The sequence below is a fragment of the Phycodurus eques genome, chromosome 7 (assembly GCF_024500275.1).
Source record: "Phycodurus eques isolate BA_2022a chromosome 7, UOR_Pequ_1.1, whole genome shotgun sequence".
Taxonomy (NCBI): Eukaryota; Metazoa; Chordata; class Actinopteri; order Syngnathiformes; family Syngnathidae; genus Phycodurus; species Phycodurus eques.
Genome location: NC_084531.1, coordinates 27,095,823 through 27,122,625, shown reverse-complemented (window position 1 = coordinate 27,122,625; position 26,803 = coordinate 27,095,823). Strand labels below are relative to the sequence as shown.

The following is a 26,803-nucleotide window of genomic DNA, read 5'->3' as shown; positions in this document are numbered from 1 at the left end:
TGTCACTATATGTAATATGTAAGTAATTTTCGGGACAATTAAGTGAATTTGGATCATGTTAATTGATCATTCACTGGTCTAGTATACTGTACCCGTTTTGAATTTGGCACAAGGTGTATGCCTTTGAAGTACCCAAAACAGACCAGAAATTGACTTTAAACTTTTAAACCAGCTAAATAATATAATGGATTATTCAAACATCTGTCTATTTTACAGTGAATCCCTGCATGGTCATAAATTATCATTTTTTAAAATGCGTCCTCGGTTATTTGCTGAAAAAACTATTTTTTAAATGTGCTGAGCTCAAAGCAATAAAGGTGTTGTTTAGCACCATCTTGTGGTATCTATAGGCATGTATAAACTTTGATTATTTTTTTAAATCGATTTCAGTGGAATAGTTTTCCTTGTTTATTGGTACCACCAAATTTCGTGGCAATCTGTGAATCCGAGGCTAACATTTACAAACTCTCCATTGGCCACTAGCCAGTCCATTTTTCTCGTGTTTAACTTGCTGTCTTTTCCTGTTTTTTGTTGGGTTTTTTTTGTTTTTTTTGCGTCTTATGTAAAGAGCATCATGCAGTTAATTCGGGTGGGCAATAATAGAAAAGGTGAGATTTATACGCCGCTGCGCTGAATAGCAACTCTCAGCACACTCGCTAATTGCGTGATGGATAGAACGAAGTCATTTGCATTTATATTGTAGCCACAATCCCCCCCAGCCCGCCTCCCACTCCCTTTCGACTGCGTTTTTAAGTGACTCCTGACACCGGAGCAACGGTCGCAACGACGAGCCGGGCACAAAACAAGCAAGCGGTGTTTTCACTGGGCCCGGTGGTCCCTGCGCTGTGCACGGCGGGGGGCTGACGTCTGGATCGGCTTGACAGATTAGCGAAAGGCTAAGACCGCAGGAGTGGCATGCTCGCTGGAGGCTGTTTAGGGAAAAGTCCTCTTTTTAACATATCAGCTGTTTTAGGTCAAGCTTGTTTTTCCAAAGTTCTGTTGAAACTACTGTGACACTCAGTGGAGCGCAGACCTCCACCAAGGCCAAATTTGTCAATTACAGGGATAATTCCGATAAGTATTGAACACATCTCACTTGAGTTTTCCCTATTTTGCGACTGTAATAGGCAGTGATGTGTGTGTGTGTGTGTGTTTTTGTTTAATACAACACGGTTGTATAGAGGTGGAAAATATCTGGGAATTTTTCGATGACGAGAGCTGGGAAGTAAATTCTCCAATAAATGAAAACTTCTCAAATGAATAAAATAATTTTTACCCAAAAATATATATGTGGCATATATAACATATTAAATACTATATGTTCTTTTTAGGAACTGCAATATTTTGTATTCTTAAATAAAAGAACAATGAAGACAAGTTCAACAGTAAGAGATTGACATAGAAATGCCAGAGGCTGAGCCGCACTGTGTTTGTATACAGAGTTACACTTCCTGTTTCATCTGAGAAGTTGGTATGACGAAGACAAATACCTGTACCATCACACGCCTAATTAGAAAGCCAGATTGCGTGCATGTGGACATCTCTAATTATGCTCACTTCAACCTCTGAAAACATCAGAATGAAATCCCAAATATTTAGAATTTTATGAATTTTACATCAATATGGCGAATCAAGGAGGCCTTGATTCTCGGGTGAACGGTGAAAATATAGATAACATTTTAACATCAGACACTACGTATGATATTGGAATGTAAGTACACCTTTTATACAACCCTTATTCTGGTCAAAATAAATACAATGTGGAAGTTTTTTTTTTTCGTTTTTCTTATACCTATGTATAATGTACTCTATTGCCTTTTGGCAATTTTTGGTTGTTGTTGAAAAAAAAATGCACATTAAACACAAGAAATTGAAGTAACAGTTATACATGTTTAAAATGACAGACAGCTTTACTTAGATTTATTTGAGAGAGCTTTAATCAATCACTGAACAATCAAAACTTTTACAATTGGTTGGTTGATTTATTGGCTTATATATACTGCATATATTTTTAGGAAAGTTAAACTGAATTAAGTATTCGTCAACTGCGGCTCAGTAAGTAGACTAATTTGCAATTTTTCATCAAAACACACTCTTTGGTCCCATTATTTCTGATGAAGTCCCATACATTTCCATCCATTCCTATGGAAAGTTTCCAACTTTGCAAATCTCCATAAATGTGCAACCCAATCTAGTGTGAAGCTATTCTTCAATTCCTATTCCTATTCTTAATGTGCAGTTTCGTAACATTATATGGTGTATTGGTATATAATACATCAATTATAAATTGCATACATTATACATTTCCTCGTCCCAGTTGGCCAGCATTGCTTACATGTGCTAACTTCTTTACAGATGAAGATGTGCTTTGTGGATCATTTAATGAGCCCGTGTGCGTTTGTGTGTGTCTCTGCGTGTGTGTGCTTCGACACGGACAATGCGACAATCTACCGTGATCTAATGACTTCAATGGGTGCAATGCATTGTTCATTTCAGATGTTTTAACATTAACTTGCCTCGGACCGATACGCGGCACCTTTTGCCAAATGTGGACAATGCTATTGAGAAATGCTGAGTCAGCAAGTTGCATTAAAAAAAAGGTTGGCAAAACAGACCATCCATCATTTCTTATGTCCCCGGCAATCAATTTGCAATCATTGCATAGATAATGCACTTGCGGCTTCGGCTGTTAGTGGGGAGAACTTTTTTGAAATAAAAGGGCACGCTCGCTATCTTCTTTGTCAGCGGCGGTTGTAAATAACTCATCTTTGTGAGTGTATCCTCATTAACCTTCCTCCACGCTTGTTTCTCAGCTGCCTCGCTCCTGTGATGATGATAATGCTTTAAAAGTGGAGCCACTATCTCTTCCGGACGCGTCCGGCAACGGCGCTGAAGTCAAATCAAAGCATTTGCTTATTATCGGGTGGTGGTGGGTGTGCGATACTCAAGAGGTGGGAATATAAATCACGTAGTCATAAAGCTAAAGCTACATTTTGAAGCTAACGTAGCTTACCTGTGTTGGTGGGGTTTTACAATGTCCGATGAATTTAGAGTTTGTAGTTGTTGTGTTTATAATGTATGAGTTGCAAACCTTGCATGTTGCGATCCTCTTTTCCACCGATTTGATATAAAAAAATAAAAATAAAACTCCTTGAATCCAAATGTAATCGTATTCGGTGTTCGCGCCATGATACTTGCTCCATGAGGTGGCCTCTGTAGTCCACCTCAGAAAATATTGGTGGCTTGCCAGGTTTGCGCCGACTACACACAAAAAAAAAAAAAAAAAAACGAATCGAAACAAATGGCTCACTGTCTCAAAAATGCAATTCTTTCAATGTAAACAGGCAAGACTTGGCAAGTCATGAATACAGGGTGAAAGTCAAGTCGATTCTTTCATCAGTTTTTGCCGAGCAAGTCCAAACTACTAACACTGTCAAGTCAAGTCACGTGACTCGAATCCCTGCACAATTTGATATCGATCCGATTCCAAGTATATACAGGGCCAGTATCGTCGATACTAATACCGATGCTTTTTAATTAGTAAGATGAATACATCAACAAAAACTGTAGTTTTAATACTACAAGTGTTAGTATCGATATGAGATGAAAAAAGCAAATGTTAAACAAGAAATTAAGTCAAATTAAATGTTATAATATGTAGTACGTATTCTGAATTTATTTATGTCATCATTTGTTTAATTATGTGTTATGTCGTGACTGAATAATGAAATACATACATGTATTACAATTTAGATCTATGGCTAAATAGAGCAATAAACACATTTATTAAATAACCTGCAACTTGCACCCAACTGTGTAATAACTACAAATAAATAAACTCAGCAATTATTTTTTTGGGCCCAATAAAAACAATGGGAATTGATTTGGATTCTTTGAATTGTCATGTCGTCAGTATGTACACTCACAGCAGCAATGTCATCATAACACCCATGGCAGAATATGTGTGGTCAGGAAGTTCCACCCACGCTGATGCAAACATAACCTCCTCGGTGGAGGTCAATGCATTTTTGGGATGCTACGCTAGTGACTGCTTGGGGAGAACAAAACAGGAAACAATGGCCCCTGTTGGACCCCACTTGCCTCTGCTTGGGGGCAAAACGTGCTTGAAAACTGCCATTGTTGCCTTGTGTTTGCACGTATCGACAGCTGAAAGGATGGCGGTGATTAATGACTGGGGGCCGCCGTGCGAGGACCTCGGCCACACGGGGGTGCGTGGAAAACGCCGCCCACTCGCCAGCTGTAAGAGCTCTTCATCTGCCCGGGGGAGACCTGGGTTCGCTTGCTAATTTTGTTGTTTTTAAACCATTCCTTGACGCTATGCTAATGCGAGAGAAGGAGAGGCTTTCTAAAGTTTCGAGAATGTTCCCCATAGTGTATTGTTTTTGTTCCCAAAAGAGTAATGGCCTCCTCATTGGTAGTCGGCTGGCATTACGATGTTCACTTGATGGGAAACACCAGGGAAATTTCAGCTGCGAGCAGTGATCAATGGAGCCTCGCACCCCATTTTTCATGGCGTATCCTCCCAAATAAATCTACCAGTTACTTGTACACCATGGCCCGCCAACACTCGAAGGCATAATCAGTAATGGTTGAAAATGTAATGTCGACCATGAGTGTCGTTTACCTGCTTCCGATTGAAGTTCATTACAGTAAATTCCATTGTAGTTTCTCATATTATGAGCCCTGGAATTCCCACCGATTGTCAAGGTTTTACCTTGTGAATTTGAGTCTTTGAAAGAAACCCTCAAAATAGCCAAAATGACCCTAAAATGGCCGCTTCAAACAGACTTCCTATTTCTTTTAGGACATAGTTTCCTGAAACGTTTCTGTGGGTCTAACTCATGATAAACATGTGCACCAATTTTTTTTGCATCTGAGTTAAAGATCCTAAAGTGGCTGTTTCAAACCGAACTGGCTGAATTCTCATGTTTTTTCTAACATGGGTCGAGTCATAATGAACAGGTCTGCCAAGTTGCATGTCGCGAATTCAATCATTTGGTTAAGATCTGACCTTGTCGAGTTCAGTTCTAAAGACACTTAAGAAGGACCCCAGGAAATTGTCAAAATCATCCTAAAATGGATACTTGAAACCAAAATGACAGATTTGTGTCTTTGCAGGTGACTTCTTGAGACTTGTTTTGTGGGTCTACTCTTGATAGACGTGCCCAGCAAATTTCTTGTTGGTCGGTGAAACTGGTTTCGGAGACTGAATTTTTAAAGATTTCCGAGGGACCACTAGACCATAGGATAAATCCAGTTCATTTTAATGCAGCTTTTTTTTAATATACCGCTACTCTATTTATCTGTACATTTTGTATGAGCAATCGTCTATGTGTCTGTTGAACTGTATTCATGTGAGAGGCAAGTATTGCACATGCGATCATCGCTGCTGGCTCCAACCGTCGTCCTGCGTTTGTCGGACTCGCCTTCCTCCTCCGCTGATGATTTGTTACCCGCAAACAACACGATTCACAGAAGACACGTGTCGCCGCTTTTTCCACACGTGCTTAAGAGCAAAGAAATCATGGGGGGAAAAAAGATGCACAATAAACTTTCAACACTCAGTGTGTTATGATCTATTTGTTAGTTAGCTGGCTACTTCCTCCATTAAATATTTCATGAAGCTCTTGGTTATCATGAAAATGACACTTGGAAATTGAACAGAAAAGCCCTGCTAAATGTGATCCGATAATACCGTAATTAATTGTGTTTATCGCCACGAGGAGTATCGATGTTTTAGTAAAAGTGGCACAGCAATTTACGCATTTGTCAGAATATCTTGGGTATTGCAGAGACTCAAGGTTATTTGGCATATTTCGTACCATATAACTGCCAACAATTGTGTTTTTTCATCACGAGGTGGCTGACAAAGTTTGGCATTGTTTGTTTAACAGAACCTCTGAGACTAAATCGTCCTCGTTGACTCACGTTTGTTGATAAAAACCAAGCGGGGAGGAGGCCGGCGCCACCGCCATGGAAGTGAAGGAACGCCGACCGTACCGCTCGCTGACCACGGCCCGGCAGGAACCCCCCGAGCGGCGCTACACCAGCTCCTCGGCCGACAGCGACGACGGCAAAACCCAGCCCAGGTCGTACAGCTCCACCGAGACCCTCAAGGCCTTCGACCACGACGCCCGCATGGCGTACGGCAGTCGCGTCAAGGAGCTGGTACACCACGAGGTGGACGAGTTCGGCCGGCAAGGTGGGATTTTTGTTATTTTAGCATGAGCTTGGTTCACATCATTCAAAATCAATTCTTGTTCTGACACCTGGGATTAGGGATGGACTGGATTGGGAACATTGGTCATGAATTATCCATCCATCCATTTTCTGAGTACGCCGCATCGGGCAGGAGGCTGGGTACGCCCTGAACTGGTTGCCAGCCAATCGCCGGGCATATATAAATAAACAACCATTCGCACTCACATTCACACCTACGGGAAATTTAGAGTTGTCAATTAACCTACCATGCATGAAACCGGAGTGGCCGGAGAAAACCCACACAGGCACGGGGAGAACATGAAAAACTCCACATAGGCAGGGCCGGGGATTGAACCCCAGTCCTCACAACTGTTAGGCATACGCTCTAACCAGTCGGCCACCGTGCCATGAATTAATCTCTGTTAATTTTCAGAGATTTTCATAATGTTCTGAATTCCTGTTTCCGTATCAGTTTTGTATTGAGGACAATCGACAATGAATTCCCCTACATACTGTAAGCAGTAATAATATCACAAACGTTTAAAAGCTATGTCTGCATCCTGCATGTCTCAAGGTCAAAATGCAGCCGACATTGCAGACAACAACGTCTCCATTATGCTAAATGATGCACCCGGCATCATATTAAATCAGCCTCACGTTTCCATGCCTGGCCGCAGGTGCCGACTTCTCCCTGCGAGACCTTGGCTTCGGGGACGCCCTCCCGTCCGCCCACCACATGGCGACCTACCGGGGCGAGCTAGGCATGCCGCACCGCGAATACTCTGTTAGCGTGGGCTCGGACGCCGACACGGAGACGGACGGCGTTGTATCTCCAGAGCACGCCATCCGGCTGTGGGGTCGCGGCGGAGGCGGCGGCAATCCCAAATCGGGCCGAAGCTCGTGCCTCTCCAGCAGGGCAAACTCAAATCTGACGCTGACTGACACGGAACATGAAAACACAGAGAACGGTAAGTGGAACTTTTATTATAAATGTACAGCGCTTGTGTAAAAATTATTGACATTTGCACCATGATTTCACATGTACAGTACTTCTGGGTGGCAAAAGCGCAAGTGATTCCCGGTTGTACCGCAAGTGAACAAACCCTTACATGTCATTTGACAAAGGTAGAACGATTGAGAAAACACAATTAAGGGCTTAATAAATGATCATTTTAGCCTTCTTCTCGACCGCTGCAGTTTGAATATGTGAAGTGTCAACCAAAAAGGAGATGTTAAGGAAGGTAAATTGCTTCCAACAGGTTAATTCAGAAACTCAGACATAGTTACCACGATCACTGAGGGATTGGCTAAATAATTGACTTTGCTGTTGCTCAGATTAATGGTACAGATGTGCTCTTTTGACCTTGAAGTGGACAGCTAACTGGTATTAGCTGTTTAGACATGGCGCTCTATTTTCGTAGACAGTGCAAGGCTCGTTGCACATTAGCCAATTTGGCAGACCGGTCTGTCGAGACTGTCATTGTGTTACGTTTAAAGGGAATGAAGCTAGCCACTTTGATTTGAATAAAGTCAGCTGTAAACACACCCACAGTGGCACAGCCCGCCCACTATCACATCCGCCGGGCTGGGCTGGTCTACGAAATTACCAACACCAGATCTAAACCCGCCCCTGGTGCAAAGTTGCGCCACCCGCTGCGTCGGATTTATGCCGCTCACTAAAATAGGGCCCATTATGTTTAGCTACGTTACTTCAAGACAACCCAACCAAAAATATTCCAAAAATGTCTTCCACAAACCCTATGATATTTACATCTACTTGATTTATGCTTCTGACCCACAGGTTCTGGTGGATTCCTCCTGATGTTTTTTTGACAGAAATTGAAGAACATCTTAAACTTTTGGGGTATATCTGGTGTTGTAACCCCAAACAACAAAAGTTTGTCATCATTTCCATTTTAGGTCAGCGGTAGCCAATCACATTCTCCCACCTAGATTTAACCTGGTGCCTATTGTTTACAAACATTACGGAAAGGTCAATAAGCCCAGTGATTTGGTTTCATGGAACGCAATATTTTGATTGATTGGCATAGAAGCAAATTAAAAAAATAAATAAATAAAAATAAGCATGTTGGCCGACTGTTTTAACACGTCCGCCTCACAGTTCAGGGTTTGTGGGTTGAAATCAGTGTGGATTGTGGGTTGAAATCTGTGTGGAGTTTGCACGTTTTCTCCGGGTGCTCTGGTTTCCTTCCACATAAAAAGAAAACATGCACGGTAGGTGAATTGAAGATCTCTAAATAGGTGTGAACGTGGGTGTGAATGGCTGTTTGTTTACATGTGCCCAGCGATTGGCTCGTGACCAGTTCCTGGTGTCCCCTACCTCTTGCCCAAAGTCATCTCGTATAGGATTTATCACACCTACGACCCTGGTGAAGATAAGCGAATATAACACAGAGAACGGATGGATGGATTCATCATTACACTGATTGTAGTTGTTGTAATGAGTGTGAGCCATCATCAATGAGCCGGTCCCGTTTTGGGGTAATGGGAAACAATGACACCTGAAGTGTGTAATTTATGTCCAGTCTATTGTGTACATTTGTTCTAGTCGTGCTTTACAAAGATGTTTCTATTTCCACAAAGATGTAGGAAGTGGAAGTAAGGTAGTCAATGCTTATTTGGCAGTCGCCTTATTTGTGAGCCTGTCATTTTCCTTATCGATTGGCTGGCGTCGTTCTGCAGTGATTCCTTTGCCATCGGTTTCAAGTCACAAAAGCTGTTTCCTCACACTATATAAGGCCTTAAATCTCATTATGAATCAGTGTCATGTTTGCCTCCCACGTTTACTTACAAAAATGGTCTTTTTCATATTAGCTTGGGAAGAGTCTCGTGGTTCCAGTTCCTTACGCCCCTAAACCCTGAATATGATCTGGCAGATTTGCGACGGCGTTCCCAGGACACCTCGGCAGCAGAGAACTAAACTCATGTAGCGCCCGGCGGCGAGATGCTAATTACCCCGACGCAGCCTTGCGGAGAACCTCGCAAACAGTTTTACATTTATATCTGCTGATGTATTTTATAAGCGACAGAAATGTCCACAGGAGGGAGAATCCATTTGAGTGGGTGACTTGGGTTGGGGGAGAGTGTGTGGGCCTCCACATTGTGTCTCCGTTGCTCATAATTAAAGAGACGCTCCTGGCACGGCGGCGCTCGGGCTTGCAGCATCATGCACGCGGCGTCCCGGAGACCCCCATCAGGATTCTAAGCAGCCTTTTTATTCCACTCGCTCGGGCAGAAAGAGCACTTCCGTCGGGGCATTTAATTCAGCTTGGCCTGATAACATACAATTTATATATGGCAAGTTAATTAAAATCCATCAAGTAGGCCTGCTTCTTGTGTGCGCGCCAATGTCTTTAAACCAACAAACCATTCACTGGCCTTTTTAATGTATGCAAGCCAGCAGGCATTCACCCCCGCCAACCGTCCCTCATCCCCAATCCCCCTTTTCACATGTGACTTGCTTGACCCTCCACTTAATGCATGCAAATCTGCGAGCGCTGTTTGTGAGCGTTTTCCTTCACGCTGTTCCATATACTGTATACCACACTGAGAATACGTAGACAAAGCAAAAATATCTCTCCATCTACGTATCTGTATGCCTGTCTGTCTGTACATCCAGCTGTCATTTATCCATCTATTCATCTGTCTATCCATCCATCTTAATTAACATCAACAAAAGAACAAAGACAAAGCAGATTGACTTACAAATTTAAAGTATCTGTAAAAAAGGGGTCAGTTCTTTGTGTCAGCCTGTATTCCATGTGCATAAAATTGTGCATTCTCTGTGTGCGTGTGTGTGCGTGCGTGTGTGTGTTTCCCATCATGCATCTGTTCCCAAGAGAGCCCCATGAGGACACTGCCAGTGCCTGCTGAGTCACAGTGAGGCCCCGCAGAGGCAGAACATCAAGGCGGGCATCTTACTGTAACTTAAAAGAGGCGCCGCTGGCTTTGGTAGCCATGACCTGTATACTTGTGGTACTCGCAGCTTTGGCCTGTCACCGAGGTCCTTTACACGATACCATATGGGTCGTATTTGTCATCGTCGTGTAGAGGTACACGGCTATAAACAGCTTACCCTGTTGCCGCAGTATTATCAGTCAGTGGTTAGTGCTGGCGGTAGTGCGTTAGTTGGTCGGTTGTTCAGTTCAGAATCATTTTTATTTGCCAAGTATGTCCAAAAAACACACAAGGAATTTGACTCCGGTAGTTTGGTGCCGCTCTAGTACGACAACAGATAGTCAATTGACAGAGAACACTTTTGAGAGAAGACATTGAGCAATAAGGGGTTGCTAGTTATCTGGTAATGCCGGTACAATTATTATTATTCTTTTGGGAAATTGTGCAAAAAGAGTTCTCGAGCAATGACAGCAGTTTGAATGACTAATATAGCAATAGTCCGGTGCAATGACCATTGTGCAAAGGGCACCGAGACTTCAAGGAATGTATGCAGTTTAAAGTGACTCGTAGCGTGAAAATCTGGGACAATGTTGATTGTGCAAATGGTGCAGATACTGCTCAGTCAGTGTGCAAATGGGGCAGATGGTATGAGTGGCCAGTATTGGTCAACAACAGATATGCAAATAGTGCAGCGTGGCGAGACTACTACAGTGAGTGCACGAGTAATATATAATTGGCCCGACAGAAATGTGACAACAAACTCAAGACAAAAAGACAAAAAATTGCCAGCATGTTGCAATGGAATTGTAGGTTAGTTGTTTAAGAAGTTAATTGCAAGAGGGAAAAAGCTGTTGGAATGTCTACTAGTTCTAGTTTGCATTGATCAGTAGCGCCTAGCTGAGGGAAGGAGCTGGAAGAGCCGGTGACTGAGAAGTGGAGGGTCCGAGAGGATTTTGCACGCTCTTGTCTTAGTTCTGGCAGCGTGCAAGTCCTCAAGGGTGGGTAGGGGGATACCGCCAATCATTTCAGCAGTTTTGATTGTCCGTTGCAGTCAGAGTTTGTCCTTTTTTGTAGCGGCACCAAACCAGACTGTGATTGAGGAACACAGGACTGATTCGATGACCGCTGTGTAGAACTGCCTCAACAGCTCCTGTGGCAGGCTGTGCTTCCTCAGAAGCTGCAGGAAGTACATCCTCTGCTGGGCCTTCTTGAGGACAGAGTTGATGTTGATCGCCCACTTCAGGTCCTGAGAGACTGTAATTCCCAGGAACTTGAAGGTCTCGACGGTTGACACAAGGCAGCTGGGCAGCGTGAGGGGCAGCTGTGGCGAAGGATGCCTCCTGAAGTCCACGATCATCTCTATAGTCTTGAGCGTGTTCAGCTCCAGCTTGTGTCGGCCGCACCACAGCTCCAGCCGCTCCATTTCCTGTTGATATGCAGACCCGTCACCGTCCTTGATGAGGCCGATGACAGTGGTGTCATCTGCAAACTTCAGGAGTTTGACAGCCAGGTGCGTTGAAGTGCAGTCGTTCGTGTAGAGAGAGAAGAGCAGCGGAGAGAGGACACAACCTTGGGGCGCCCCGGTGCCGATCCTGCGTGTGGATGAGGTGGCCTCCCCCAGCCTCACCTGCTGGGTCCTGCCCGTCAGAAAGCTGTAAATGCACTGGCAGATGGCAGGCGCGACGCTGAGTTGGAGAAGCTTGGAGGAAAGACGTTCAGGGATGATGGTGTTGAACGCTGAGCTGAAGTCCACGAACAGGATCCTCGCGTAGGTCCCTACACTGTCGAGGTGTTCTAGGATGAAGTGCAGTCCCATGTTGACTGCATCATCCGCAGACCTGTTCGCTCGGTAGGCAAACTGCAGGGCGTCCAGCAGGGGGCCTGTGACGCTCTTGAGGTGGTCCAGCACGAGACGGTCAAAGGACTTCATGACCACAGATGTCAAGGCGACAGGCCTGTAGTCATTTAGACCCGAGATTGCAGGTTTCTTGGGGACTGGAATGATGGTGGAGCGTTGGAAACAGGATGGTACTTCGCACAGTTCCAGAGATCTATTGAAGATCTGAGTGAAGACTGGAGCGGGCTGGTCCGCGCAGACTTTGAGGCAGAATGGGTACACATGGTCTGGGCCTGCCGCTTTGTTAATCTTTTGTTGTTTGAAGATGCGTCTCACATCCTGTTCGTGGATGGTCAACTCAGAAGTCAGAGGTGTGATTATGGTCGGTGGTGCGGCTGGGTGGGTGTGGGGTGTGAAAGTGTCCTTTTCAAATCTGCTGTAGAAGGCGTTTAAGTCATTGGCTAGTGTGCTATTGGTCTCAGTTTGGGGTGATCATCGCTTGTAATTGGTCAGCGATTGGAATGCACGCCAGACTGATTCAGAGTCGTTAGCGCTAAACTGTTTTTCCAACTTTGCTGCATAGTTTCTCTTTGCAATGTTAATTTCTTTAGTCAGCTGGTTTCTCGCTCGCTTATACAGGGCCCTGTCCCCGCTCTGATATGCGCCTTCCTTAGCTTGGCGAAGTTGCTTAAGTTTAGCAGTGAACCACGGCTTGTTGTTATTGAATGTGCGAAATGACTTTGTTGGTACACACACATCTTCACAGAAACTGATATAGGATGTGACAGAGTCCATATATTCATCCAAGCTGCCAGCTGAATTTTCAAAGACACTCCAGTCTGTGTAGCAGTGGTCTAAAATGTTATTTTCCCTGGTGGGACAGTCAATGTGCTGCTTGTATTTAGGGAGTTTGTGGTTGAGTTTAGCTTTGTTGAAGTCCCCGAGAATAATGAGGGGTGAGTCCGGGTGTTTTTTTTCAATTTCGTTTCCTTCTTCGGCGAGCATTAGCAGTGCGGCGTTCGTGTTAGCTTGAGGCGGAATGTAGACACCAGCGAAAATGAATGATGCGAACTCACGAGGCGAGTAGAATGGCTTACAGTTCAAAAACAGCGATTCTAAATGCGGGTTGCACTGTGTGCTGACGTCCGTACACCATTTGTCGTTGATATAGAAGCATATCCCGCCGCCTTTTGTTTTCCCGGACGATTCCATGTCCGGCGGCACGGTGGACGACTGGTTAGATCGTCTGCCTTGCAGTTCTGAGGACTGGGGTTCAATCCCCGGCCCCGCCTGTGTGGAGTTTGCATGCTCTCCCCGTGCCTACGTGGGTTTTTTCCGGGCACTCCGGTTTCCTCCCACATCTCAAAAACATGCGTGGTAGGTTGATTGAAGACTCTAAATTTCCTGTAGGTGTGAATATGAGTGCGAATGGTTGTTTGTTTATATGTGCCCGGCGATTGGCTGGCAACCAGTTCAGGGTGTACCGCGCCTCCTGCCCGATGATAGCTGGGATAGGGTCCAGCACGCCCGCGAACCGTGTGAGGATAAGCGGCTCAGGAAATGGATGGATGGATGGATGGATGGATGGATTCCATGTCGCGGTCTGCCCGGTGAAGATGGAAGGCGGGAAGCATGACGGCGCCATCGGCTACAGCCTCACAAAGCCAAGTCTCCATAAAGCACATGGCGGCGGAACGTCCGAAGTCTATACTGGTCTTTATCAGAAGATGAAGCTCATCCATTTTGTTGGGTAGTGAGCGCAGATTCGCGAGGTGGATCGACGGAACCACCAATCTGTATCCTCTCTTGCGGAGCTTCACTTGGATGCCGACTCGCTTCCCTCTGCGGCGCCGCCTCCGTCTCCATACTGCCAAAGACCACGGTCGCTGCTCCGGTGTGTAACTCAGGGAAAAAACTGAGCGGATTCGTGAAAGTTGGTGAAAGAAAGTCCGGAGTAGCCTCCTTGATGGTTAGCAAGTCTCCCCTTGTTTAAGTGAGTCGTGTAATGTCTCCTAAGACGAATGAAAAACACAAAAACAAAAACAATACTAGAGAGCGTGTAACCGAGGCGTCCACACGGGGAGGCGCCATCTAGTCTTAGTCAAGTCCAGTTTACTTATGTGGGGCCATATTCTCCCGTTGGTACGTAAGTCAGTATTTTACGCTCCTGGCTTACGCGTTTTCAAGTTATGCCAATTCTGCCGTAATGACTCCAGACAAACCTGGCCAGTTTGCGCGTAACGGCTTGAGAGGTGTGGCTCACTGAAGTCTGCAGGTGGGTAGAATTCCTGGAATGTGAATTTTTTTTTCCTGAATCATGTGCAAGCCTTTGAAATCCAGTCGAAGACGATACAGTATGTCACACTTTCAATGTGAAATCAACCCTCGGAGAGGAAACGGAAGTTAATGGTTGCCTGTTAGATGTCAGCACCGCTCGTCTAACAGGCTAAGGTGCATGTGTTTTTGTCTTCTCTCATCTCTATAATACTTTTTGTACAATATTTGTAATTGAATCAGAATACTGTGCTTATGAGTGAACAGGTTTGGAAGGCCATCCAGAAGAACGAGAGTGAGCCAGCTGTTGATCAGCGTCGCCCAGCAACCATACGAGCGCCCTACACGGGGGCGCGTCACTTATATGACGATGACATAGATCAAATATAAACAGAATTATTGCATATCTAACACCCCATCGCGCCATGAAGATGACTGCAGTGGTTTTAAGCTGCGTTTTCAGACAAACTCCCAAGCCGCAATATAGTACGTGCATGAAATTGTATTCGTTAATATGGCGTGCCGCTGTCGATCGGCGTAATATGGTCAGGACACATTACGGCCGCGGAGCAGTCGGCGATGGGCCAGGTATATGTCAGCGTGCTGGGAAGTGTGGAACTGATGATTTGCCATCTTGTCGTGTATTTAGCTGCATGCACTCCATTTTGATACGCACACTTCATCTTAATAAAGACTGTTCTCACGAGTGTGAAGTGTTGCGGGAAATCGTCGTGCCTTTAGGCATCCCTCCCCCCAAAAAAATATCCCTTGGAGGATCTGCGTTTACGTGGCTCCACAGCCTCCCAGTTATGTTTTTATCTCCTTCAACACAGGTTTCTGCACACAATTTACCAAACAAGTTAAGTTCTTGGTGAATGCTTCTTTCATCAAAATAATGTCAGAAAATGTGTCTTGGACTTCTGCACAGAACCACTAGCGTGTCAAAGCCAAAAGCTAAGCAGAGCCGCAGTATTGTTATTGCAGATGAGCTAGCTATTTAGTCAGTTTGTTGGCTCGTCAGTTAGTCAGTTTGTCAATCTGTTACTTCATTGGTCAAAGTAAATTTTTGCTCCAGAGCTCTCCCTACAGTTTTGATTGTATATGCTTTTGAACCAGCATTAAATGTGAATTAGTGAACAGATAAAGATGTCAAAGAATGTACGTTAACACGCTTGCACAACTCGCCTTGAAATAAACATGTTCCATCATTTATTTATACGAATAACATGACTAAAAATAAACACGTCTGATCATGTCAGCGTTTTGTAGGAGCAGCGCATAGCGCTCTGAACTGACACATCACGAGAGGCTTGCGTCCTGGCTGGTTCACCAGCATTATAGAACACCTATTTAAAGTAGGTAATCTGGGGTCGCCGTGGAAACAACAGAGACACCGTTGTGCTTATTACAACCCAGCGTAAACGGGATGCTTTCATAGCATTAAAAGCAAAATAAATGCATTATAATGACAGCTATTGATGTTTAGGAAGAAAAAAAAAGCGCCCACCCTCTGCCACTCTAACAGTTCTGTGACCACACAACCAATATGTGTTGCGGGACAACATTTTGGATGGAATGGAAATAAAAGAATAAGGAAATCAATAAGAGGCGGGCGGTGTAAACATGAAACCAGCCGAAATAGCGATTTAACACTAATTACATTTGTCCTCAGTCACGCAAAACAGGCCAACTCTGGGAAAGCTTGTGTTAAAACTTCTGGCTCATTAGCCATCAGAAAAAAAGTATCCGTAGTTAATCCAAATTATTTGTCCCTCTACCAAGAATAGGACATATTATGAAAAATTGACTTTATTCTCTGTATACAAATATTTTGGTCTCTGGAGTGCATGCCCACCGATCTAGTGTGAAATTAAACAAGCATGTAAATCTTTTGTTAGCTTCCCATTTATAAATTTGCTTGATAGCCTAATGATTATGGGTACATTAAAATGGATGGATGGATTGCCGGAGAGCCACAAGCGCAATTCATTTGCAGTCTGGACGGGGAAGGGTGAAACACTACATCAAAGCCAGAATGGTAAGCAGAGCTGCATTGAGTTTTGTTGGAGGCACAGATTAGCATTAGCTAACCGCGTTGGGTTCTGATAAGGAGCACTTACTAAATGCTCGGTGATATTTTTGATGGGTTCGTCGTGGTCCGTGCGCCACATAAACGAGAATAGAATCCTGAAAAAAAAATAATCATTTGTACTTACCAATGGCCGAGCAGTACGTGGGGCGGGATGAAGGCTTACACAAGTTATTTTTTTTACTCCGGTTAGTCAGTTAGTTGATGAGTAAAAAAGTTATTTGTTTAGTCAGGTAGTCAGTTATTTGGTCAGTCAATTAGTTGGTTGGTTACACAGGTAGTCAGTTAGTCATTTACTAAGTTATTGGTTTAGTCCGTTTATCAGTTATTTGCTTTGTTGGTTAGTCGCTATTTAGCTAGTAGGGTAGTCGGTTAGTCATTAAGTTATTCGTTTGGTCAGAGAGTCAATTATTTGATAAGTGGATTAGTTGGTTGGTTAGTTAGGTAGTCGGTTAGTGAATAAGTTATTTGGTTAGTCAGTCAATTAGTTATCCAACTGGTCATTTAAAAAAAAAAAGCATGTTTCCTTTAAAAAGATCAATGTATATCCTTTCTGGGTGACTTTTTCACCTTCTTCGTGTATCTGAGTGTATGCTGCAAGACTCGGTAAAGCGTTCATCTGCCGAAAAGATCGCGATTGAGACCTCATGTCTTTGAAAGCTGCATTTTCATTTAAACAGATAATAACATCAGCATTTTTTCCAGCTTCCTTGCTTTTATCGTCCCTCAAAACATATTAAATATTAACCAGCATAGCCTTTCTGCTGCTTTTCATACTTTTTAATACACTATCACTTCACAGGTGCCATAAAAACAGTTTTCTGCAAGGTTTGTGTTTTTGTAATTGAAGTAAACACACACATATATAGATCATAGTGGAGTTATAATAAAAAGAATTATAACAGAGTTCATATCTTATCGCTACAGTATGTACGCATTGTGCATATATTTATACGACAATGTGAGGCGATTCTTTTTGCTTTCTGCCACCGTCTGCAGCGTTTCACTATTGATCTCAGGTCCAGCAGGTCCAGGTCCGTGTTAAGTTGCTGATGACGACTCATATCTGATGTCAGTGCGAGTAGCTTTGTCAGCCATCGGTCACGTGTGTGTGTGTGTGTGTGTGTGAGTGTGTGTGAGTGTTGCACTGATGGTACTGTAAGTGTCCAACAGCATGACAGGCTTACATTTGAATTATTGAATGAAAATATTTGTAGTCATTAGTTTTGTCACATGTATAGTGTAATACAGTGTCAGATCTATGAAACGCATTACCTACCTACTACCAGACTATATTCATCCCGACTCAGAGAAGACAGCTACCTATCCATCCAACCACCTACCTACCTACCTACCAGTTTCAAAATCTTGTTATTATGGGGAAAAAAATACTGCAAAAGGTCATAGCAGGTACTTAAACAGTATATGTCAAACAAAGTGAAGTAGATTACAAGAGCTCCGAAATGAACACGTCATGCCATGATCCAAAGAAATTTAAGAAGAAAAGAGAAACAACGTAATTTAAATCTATCAGTCTGAAAAAGGTCACAAAGTCATTTGCAAGGCTTTGCGACTCCAGCGAACTGCATCAGTGCCATTATCCACAAATGGAGAGAACTGGGAACAGTGGTGAACATTCCAAGGAGTGGTATGCTAAACAAAATTACTCCAGGAGTGCAACGGCAAAAGAACCTAGAACAACATCCAAACTACTGAAGGCCTCACTGACCTCAGTTACAGTCAGTGCGTTCCAAGGCGAAAACCACTGTTAACAAAACAGAACAAAAAGGGACATAAGTTGAACTGTTACATCGGGCGTAAAAAAAAGGATTTGATTAAAACAACAAAATGCAAACAGTCAAACATCGTGGTGATCTGGGGCTGCTTATTACTCCAGGACCTGGACAACTTGCTATAATTAATGGAACAATTCATTCTGCTGTCCACCAGAAAATCCTGCATGTAGGTTTCCATTAGTTTGTGTCCTCAAGCTCACACACTCTTGGGATATCCTGCAAGGCAAAGACCTGAAACATACCAGCAAGACCACCTCTGAATGGCAAGGGAAAGAAAAAGGTTTTGAAGTGGCCAAGTCAAAGTCTCTACTCTCGTAAATCCAATTGGGACGTTGTTGTTGTACGGCCTTAAACGGGCAGACTTGAAAACCTTTTAATATGACTGAGTTGAAACAATGCTGCAAAATTCCTCCACAGCTATTCGAAAGACGCATCACCAGCTTGATTTCAATTATTGTTGCCAAGGGTGGCATGGCCAATTTTTAATTTCAGGGGGCAATTACTTTTTCCACACAGGGCTAGAGAGGTTTTGATTTTTTTCCCCCTTACTAAATAAAATCATAATTTAGAAACTCGATTTTGTATATACTTTGCTTCTCTATGTGAGATATTAATATGGGAAAACCTGAACTCGAGAAGGGGGCAATTATTTTTTCACGGCACAGTGTAGAAGCATGATCTAAAACAAGATCTCCATGCAGCCATCTGTAGCATCCTTAATTATCCCAAGTTCTCCTTTTTTTAGATGAAAAAACATTGTTGATGACAAGGCATGGTTGCTCTCATCGACATTTCCGCTGTATATGTTTGCTGCTACTTTTTTTAATGTCACGTTACAACAACAGGTTAACACACATTAACATTGTGAGCCAAAATGACGACCAACAGAGGTGGCAAATTCAATCACACTCTGCACTTAAGTAGAAGTACCGACACTTGTGTTAAATCATTACTTGAAGATTTCAACTGCGTCGGACTTGACCACTCTCTATTTCCATCTTTTTTTTTTTTTACATTGTCTCGTCATCTGCGGTGTTTGAAAAAAAAGTAATGAGGCTATTTTGACAAAGTGCGGATCATCATCTCTCTTGGACTGTTTCAATCAATCAACCAGGGGCAATACACTTAAAAGTTATCATATGTTACGCTCACGTTCCAGCACAATCGAAACTTCCGTATACAAGCAGCGAGCTAACGAGAAATCATGGGCGCAGACGTGTTTGACGACTTAACGTGAATGACTTCACTGTCACTTGTCAGCTTCTGAAATAAAACCTTAATTTTGACCAGTTTTATGTCGGAGTAGTTGGATTTGGAGGGTTAGGAAATGCGACATCAAGACGATGCCATGATAGGCAGTCTGCTAGTAGTGCTAGGCTCAATTTTTGCCTAAATGGCTTTTGTGCTTGAACTTGTCAAATATGTGAACATGTGAGAAATGTACCATAACACAGCACTTGTAGTGTATTACTTCCTACCACTGAGGACCAATGATGCAAATCACTTGTGGGTTCCCAGTGCTCTCAGCCACAATGTTTCTTGTGGGGTTATTTAGTTGTTTGTTTGTTTTCTGGGGGCCCAGATCACGGATTACAGTGCAGAGCTTCTCTGGCTAATTTGCAGGCTAATTTGCAGGGTTTTAGAGGTCCTTGTGGACAGTTTTGGGTTGTTATCAGCGTGGCCGCACACCCGCCTCCTTTCCAGTTTGTCAGATCGCCGTAGCCGACATCGCTGCATCCGAGGACTCGGGGGTTGGGTTTGGTCTCAGTGCTCCCTCCGCCTGATATGGGACATGCAAAGAGGGATGATCAACCTAATCCTGATGCTCTTTTCGTAAAACCCAAAGAAGATCCAGCTAATTATCCCCACTTATAGTTTTATTTATGTGCCTGTGAGGAGAGGCAATACATAGTCTTCCTGTTCGAGGCGAGATAGGGATGCTAGCCCTAATCAGCGGACCACCGCAGAGCTGTTTTTTTTTTTTTTTAATAAAGCCCTCAAAATCTTTTTTTTCTTGATTTGAGACATCGACATGAATCAAAATGGTGTCAGTGTATTCCATATTGACTTAATCACATCTTAATTATTTTCTTTTTCGGAAAATGAAATCAGTAGTTTGTCGTCTTTTTTTTTAAGAAATTAATGATTCAGACATGTACAGTAACAAATATTGAACAATGTATAACAGCTTAATATTGCCTTTTTAGGAAAGTGCAACATCACCAACAAACGATACAGACAAAAACGATAGACAAGTGCAACAGTAAAGAGAATAAATAGTTGAGTTTTTCCCACACCAACCCAGGCTAGTGTTGTCTTAACTAGACAGCGTTGCATGAACTGATGAAGCCTGCTCGAATGAGAGGCGCAGCATCTTCTAAGACAACCACAACAGTCCAGTTGCAGTCGATTCAATGCATTATTATGCTTATTTAATAATACAAACGAATATGAAAGCTTACATCATTTCTTTTTAGGAAAGTGACACATCACTAGTTTTCATTCTATGTAGGAAATGAAGGATTCAGACAGCTACAACAATAATAAATATTTAGCAATGTATCACAGCTTAAATATTTTTTTTATTTATAAAGTGCAACAAAAAGGTTTTTCTTCATGTTAGGAAATGAAGGACACAGCTGCAACAAATATGTGAATATATACAACATCTTGAATCTTTTCATTTTAAGAAAGCGCTACAATTACAGAGCGACGGTTTCCCTCCCTCACCTGCTATGTTCCGTATGGGAACTCGGTCTGAATACAAATCCATGCACCGTTACAGCCAACCGATTTAATACTTTGTTTCTGGGAATGTGCAAAAAAAAAAAAGCATAGTGTTAGCTATGATGTCTGTTAGCCAGAGGCTGAGCTGCGCTGGGTTTGTCTGCAGACCAGATGTGTGACTAGCAGTTATTCATTCTGTTCCTTACTTAATACACTTGTGCCTTGACTTATGAGTTCAATTCGTTCCTTGAGCATGGTAACCCCCCTAAAAACCCCAACAACATAACTTTTTATTTAAAAGGAAAATACCACGGTACAGTATTTTACTTTATATATTTTTATGGAGGCCTCTATGAAAAGGCTCATTAGTGTAAGCTTGCTAGATAATGATCTTTTTCATTATGTTACTTGATTAAGTACGACAAGAGCCCAATTTGCTATCTCTACATTATGTCCAATATTGCAATATTACAAATGCCTGTTTCTGTCCAAATTGTTCCTGATTAATTAAATCACAGACAAGTTCTAATTGATAAAGTCGGCGCACTAGCAGCTCGACGAGACGCTCTCTCTCATTAGTGGTCACATTTCATTCAGTTTTAGCTCACATTGCAACAAAAAAGGTCTCGGTGGGGTTGTCACTTCTCATCAGACACTCAGTAACAAGCAAGAAACCAAAGTGGTATTATGTAGATTCAGTGTAAATTGTGAGGTTTTGCGGCGTGGTCGCTATGGCAACACATTTGGGTCTTTATTTAAAGCTACATTTTCCTAGTAATTAAGCAGTAATATGATGACAGAAGAGTATGCATTTATATGTCACCCTTAAGTCTGGAGGTAATTGAAATGACCCGTCAAAGTTTGCATTCATCGTTTCACCTTTGAAGACAGCACAGCTTGTTAATCAGCAACGCTTTCGATCTCGGGGTCACACTTAATTGCCGTGTGTGTGTTTTTTTTTTAATTGTATTCCGTCGCCCCATAAAAAGATTGTCTCATCTTTGTGGAGTGGATAGCGCTTGATTTCACCTTAAGATTCGAGAACTTCTTAACCTGCTGCCCACCTCGCACTCCCTCTTGTGATGAGACACTCGATTCGCAGCGCAAATATGAAGAGTTGTTTCACGAAGGGTGAAATGTACTGGCAGGCTGCCTGCTCGTTAGTTATTCATGCACACGCTGCACCTTTATTAATATCCAGTGTTGACACTGACGACACCTGTTTTAAGCCAGCAGCGCAAATGACAAAATTAATAATAATGATTAGAGATGAAAGTATTTAGAAATGATGCAGGTTTTCATAGCCACGTCATTACATTGCATTCAATCAAACACTCATTTATATTTGATGAAAATACACAAACCAAAACTACACGAATACTAGATGAAAAATAAATAATTAGAAATATGTCACACAAATACACATAATCCATAAATATTGGGGGGAAAAACAAAAATACAAAATATACAAAAATATGGCTTTACATTCCATCAGTGAATCAAATATTCATATTAGAGAAATGGAACAAAATTAGAAAATATTACACAATAAATACTAGGCCAAAGTAAAATAAAAAAAATACAAAATAATTGACACAAATACACAAATATTAGAAAATAAAACAAAAGTAGAAATATAAGCAAAATATTAGAGTAAAATACACAAATATTAGAAACTATGCAAATATATAAAAATATTACGGTACATGAAAAATACACAAATATTCGACAAAAAAAAAAAAAAATATCAAGAAATAAATAGAAATAGGAAAAATACAAATATTGCATATATATATATACATATTTAAATGCCTTCCCCTTCGTCTTCCACGGTTTGTGTTTTCTTGAAGAAAATGCCTAAAGACACCTCCTACTTTCAGAGACGCTACATACGGTAGTAACCATAATTACCATATCATCCCTAATAAGGACCCTTTATCCATTAATCTAATAATAAACCAATTTATAAGAATGAAAAAAAATGTTAATGGGCGCTATTGCGGGAGTGTGGGTGTCTTTGAATGCTGCTTTATTGCTGCTTTGGCCTTAATAAAGGGTCATTTGCTGTACCCTGCAGGCACCTCCATTTCTATTCATTGGGACAGTGGGAATTAGCCATTGGAAAATTGGATTACCTTTTTTTTCTTTTAATTTATGCTCTTGGCATACTTCTTACTATCTCGATTTCTCGTAGTACCACCAGGTTGAATTCGCATTTTCCCTTTTAGCACAAGAAAAGTGAAAAAAATAAAAATAAAAAATGCACAATCAGCGTCTCCGTTTGGTGAATTATTCAGCCCTCCTGCCTTAAATGAGCCAACTTCTCGTACATTGAAGCGTTAAAAAAAAAAAACGTGGCTGAAGTTTATGCCCGTGTGCTGTGAAATAAATACAGCGAGGACTTGGCAGCGCTGCTCGGCGCCGTGTGTTTTACATTCCACAGACGCGCAAACAAACTCTTTGCACAAAGTGACGGAAATGGAAAAGCAGCCAGGGCATAAATAGCACTTTGACGAAGGTGCGCCCAAAAAAAAAAAAAAGGAAAAAAAAGAAAAGAAAAAAGAAATCAAAAGGCGGCCGTCTCATTCTCAAGGAATGACGGGATAAAGGCAAACAGGCAGGCAGGCAGCCAGGGTTTCTTTGTTCTGCGGGGCCCTAATGAGTGGCCCGCAATGTCTCTCAAGCAGCGAAAGTAAACTTTTGTCTTCTTTGAGTTTCCTCCCTTTATTACTGCTGGTGTGCGTGTGTGCGTTGGGGGCTAAACAGGATTGTGGACTATTATTTATTCATGTCATTGTGTTTATCCACCAGAGGAGACAGACTAAAAAGATGATAATTATCCTCCATCACCATTGTTTATTTTCCCTTCCACGAGAAGTTTAGGCTACAACTAAGGCTAATGATGCTAACGCAGATAGGTTTCGGAGGAAAATGAGGTCGCTAGCTTTGCTAAGATAGTCAAGCATGCAACGGATACCGAGGTGGCTTCAGTGACTTAAGACAGCGATGGTTGGCTAAGATTGCTTGAATGCTTAAGGCAGCTAAGGATGCTACGAATGCTAAGATAGTAAGGTCACTTTGGGTGCGTAGGGAAATTAAATATGACGCCCTAATGCTGCTCTGAGGCTGCGGTGTTCACAGAGGCAGAGCACGCTCCCTTTCTTTGAATTTACGAACACCCATCTTGCTTGAACGGCTTCCGTGCGCGTCCCGGCTGGCGCTCTGGCCGCTCTGGCCGCTCTGTCTCTTCAGTCGAGCGGCAAGCGTGCGCTCCAACGCTCCCAGGGTGTGGGCTTCTGAATAACTGAGCAGCACATTCTAACAACGTGCTCTTATTTTATTTTATTTTTTTTCCGGAGCACGCTAAGATAGCAAAGGATGCTACCTTTAATGGCTACGTTTGGCTAAGATGTGTAGCATGCTAAGACAGCTAAGGTTTCTGAGGCAGCTCGGGTCACTAAGATAGCTAAGGATGTTAAGGTGGTTAAAGTGACCCAGTTGCAATGAGTGCTTGATGAGGATGTGTCTTCACAGTTGTGCTTTTCTATGACAGCTATGTGTGCCAATTTGGCCAAAATAGCTAAGTTTGCTAAGGAAACCAAGGTAGCTAAATTGACAGCAAAGCTTGGCTCCCATTTTAGTTAGAATGCTATGACAGTTATGGATGCTATAATGGTTATGTTTGTGAAGGCTTCTACGACAGCTAAGGGTGCTGAGATAGATTAGCTTACTATGATAGTAATTTTGCTGAGAATACCAAGATAGCTAAAGTGATTAAGATAGCTACGCTGGCTAGAATGCTAAGAGAACTAAGGATCCTACAATAGCTACGGTTGCTTGGACATCTATGGTTAATGAAACAGATAAAGATGCAAGTGTTACTAAGACGCGTTATTAGGAATCCACGCCCCACTCCAATATCATTGGCTGCAGGACACGCACCGCTGCAATATGATTGGTTGTTGGATGGCCGGGCGTGTCCTGCCTAGAACACGAGTGGGATTCCTCACAACTCTCCTAAGACAGCTCTGGTTTGATAAGATGGTTTGAATGCTAAAGCAACTAAGGATGCTAAAATAACCAAGGCTGCTCAGGCTGGTTATACACTTCAGGAGTCAGATGAGAATGCTAAGGTTGCTAAGACAGCTAAGGGCACTAGTTTTGCTAAGATAGCCGAAGATACCAACGTAGCTAAAGTGATGAAGACAAGTGGTCCGAATGTTAAGGAAAATAGATACGATTTGACAATGCTGTTGGGATTGCTAAGGTTGCTAAGACAAATATGGATGCTAAGAGAACCAAGATTTCTGAAGGCCGCGAATGTTGCTAACACAGTTAGACAGCTTATGACGCTAAATGGCTGACGACGATGGCTAGCATACTAAGGCAGCTTTAAAACTGTACAGGGAACTCATTTTCAACCTCACGTAAGTCTTTGCACTTTGCACAAATTATTTACTTGCTTATTTAGGTGCTGGTGTTTTGGTTACCAACACAGTTCAATGTGCATGTATGAACAACAGTATCAATGACAATTACAGTTACTACTATTTTGTTTATTCTGAGTGAAAAATTATTAGTAAGTTGGCCACTATTTCTGGTAATATGGTGTGTCAGTAGCAGGAGTTGTGTGAGAGGTCCAGCTAGGTCCATTTAAATCAGCGCACTTGTATACAGGCCACTGGCATATTAGTTCCAGGCACTTGTGTTGGCCAGGAGATGCTTAAAATAGTAATCGCATGCCTGCAGACTGAGGTGAGCGCACAACAGCGTTCACTTTTCATCCTCGAACAATGACAGCCCCCGCTAGGGAAGCTTGAATGGGGCATCACGGGGGGGACAGGAGCTACACGGCGAGGGGGGGGGGGGGGGGGTTAATGATGCCACACTACATCAGTATTAATGATTCCGTGGACAAGCCGGCTAATGACCAGGAAGGAGCTAATGGAACATTTGGTTTAGTGACTCAGAGCAGTTCAAAAACATTCATGGAGAAACTACTTCATTTTAATAAAATGATAAACATACAAATATGATTTCAAATATTAGACAAAAATACACAAATATTAGACAAAAGCTAATATTAGAAAAAAAAGGAAATTAGATTGAAAATTTAAAAATATTGGGGGAAACAATAATGTAAAATAATCCCCAAATATTAGTAAAAAATATACAATTAGAAAAAACAGACAAGAAAAAAAAATAAAATTGAATACATGAATATTGAAAATAGTACAAAAGTATCTGACAAAATATTAGACGAAATACACATATTCCCAAAAATTAAAATTAAGGGACGGAAAATTAATAGAATGATGTCTATATGAAATACAAAAATATACACAAATATTTGACAAAACATAGATGAGAAAATACAAAAATATTTCACAATTTCTATAAACTGAGACCAGCTTTTGGAAGCACTACTGCACCCAACAGGTCTGCAGAAGTCGAAGTAGTCGTTTGTCATGAAAAAGTGTAAACAGATGGCGTCCTTCAGATGTATCACCATCAGATGTATCACCAGGCACGCCATCCCTCCATTTGGGAGGACGACAGTGGACTGGATGGATGGCCTTGACAGAGGCCAGGCTGATGGAGTGGAGACGCTATATCTCACCCCTCCCATGCTAGGCTAAGGATGGCGTAGGATAACAAAGCAGCTAAAGTTGCTATCACAATTGAGTCTACAACGACAGTTAAAGTTGTCAGACAGCTAAAATGGTGATGGATGCTGTGTCAACTGAGATGTGAAGACAGCTTAGGCCAGTGATTCTCGGGGTGCGATACACGTACCACTTGTGGCTCACTGGGTCCCTCTAGTGGTATGTGAAAGAATCACTGCCCAAATTCAGTTCAGTTGTATTTAATCTTAATCTTTAATCTTTAATAATCTATTCACCAAAAATACACAAATACTTGACAATTAAAAAAAAAAAA

General features: G+C 42.4%; 1 protein-coding gene across 1 annotated transcript in view; it reads left to right on the top strand.

Moving 5' to 3' along the window:
• The window catches only part of tenm4 (teneurin transmembrane protein 4), a 193,417-nt gene that overhangs the window by 30,246 nt on the left and 136,368 nt on the right, over positions 1 to 26,803 (top strand). Inside the window, 2 exon segments of the mRNA XM_061680943.1 lie at positions 5,916 to 6,223; positions 6,900 to 7,190. Of these exon segments, the coding sequence (XP_061536927.1) occupies positions 5,995 to 6,223; positions 6,900 to 7,190 (520 nt within the window). The 5' untranslated portion in view covers positions 5,916 to 5,994.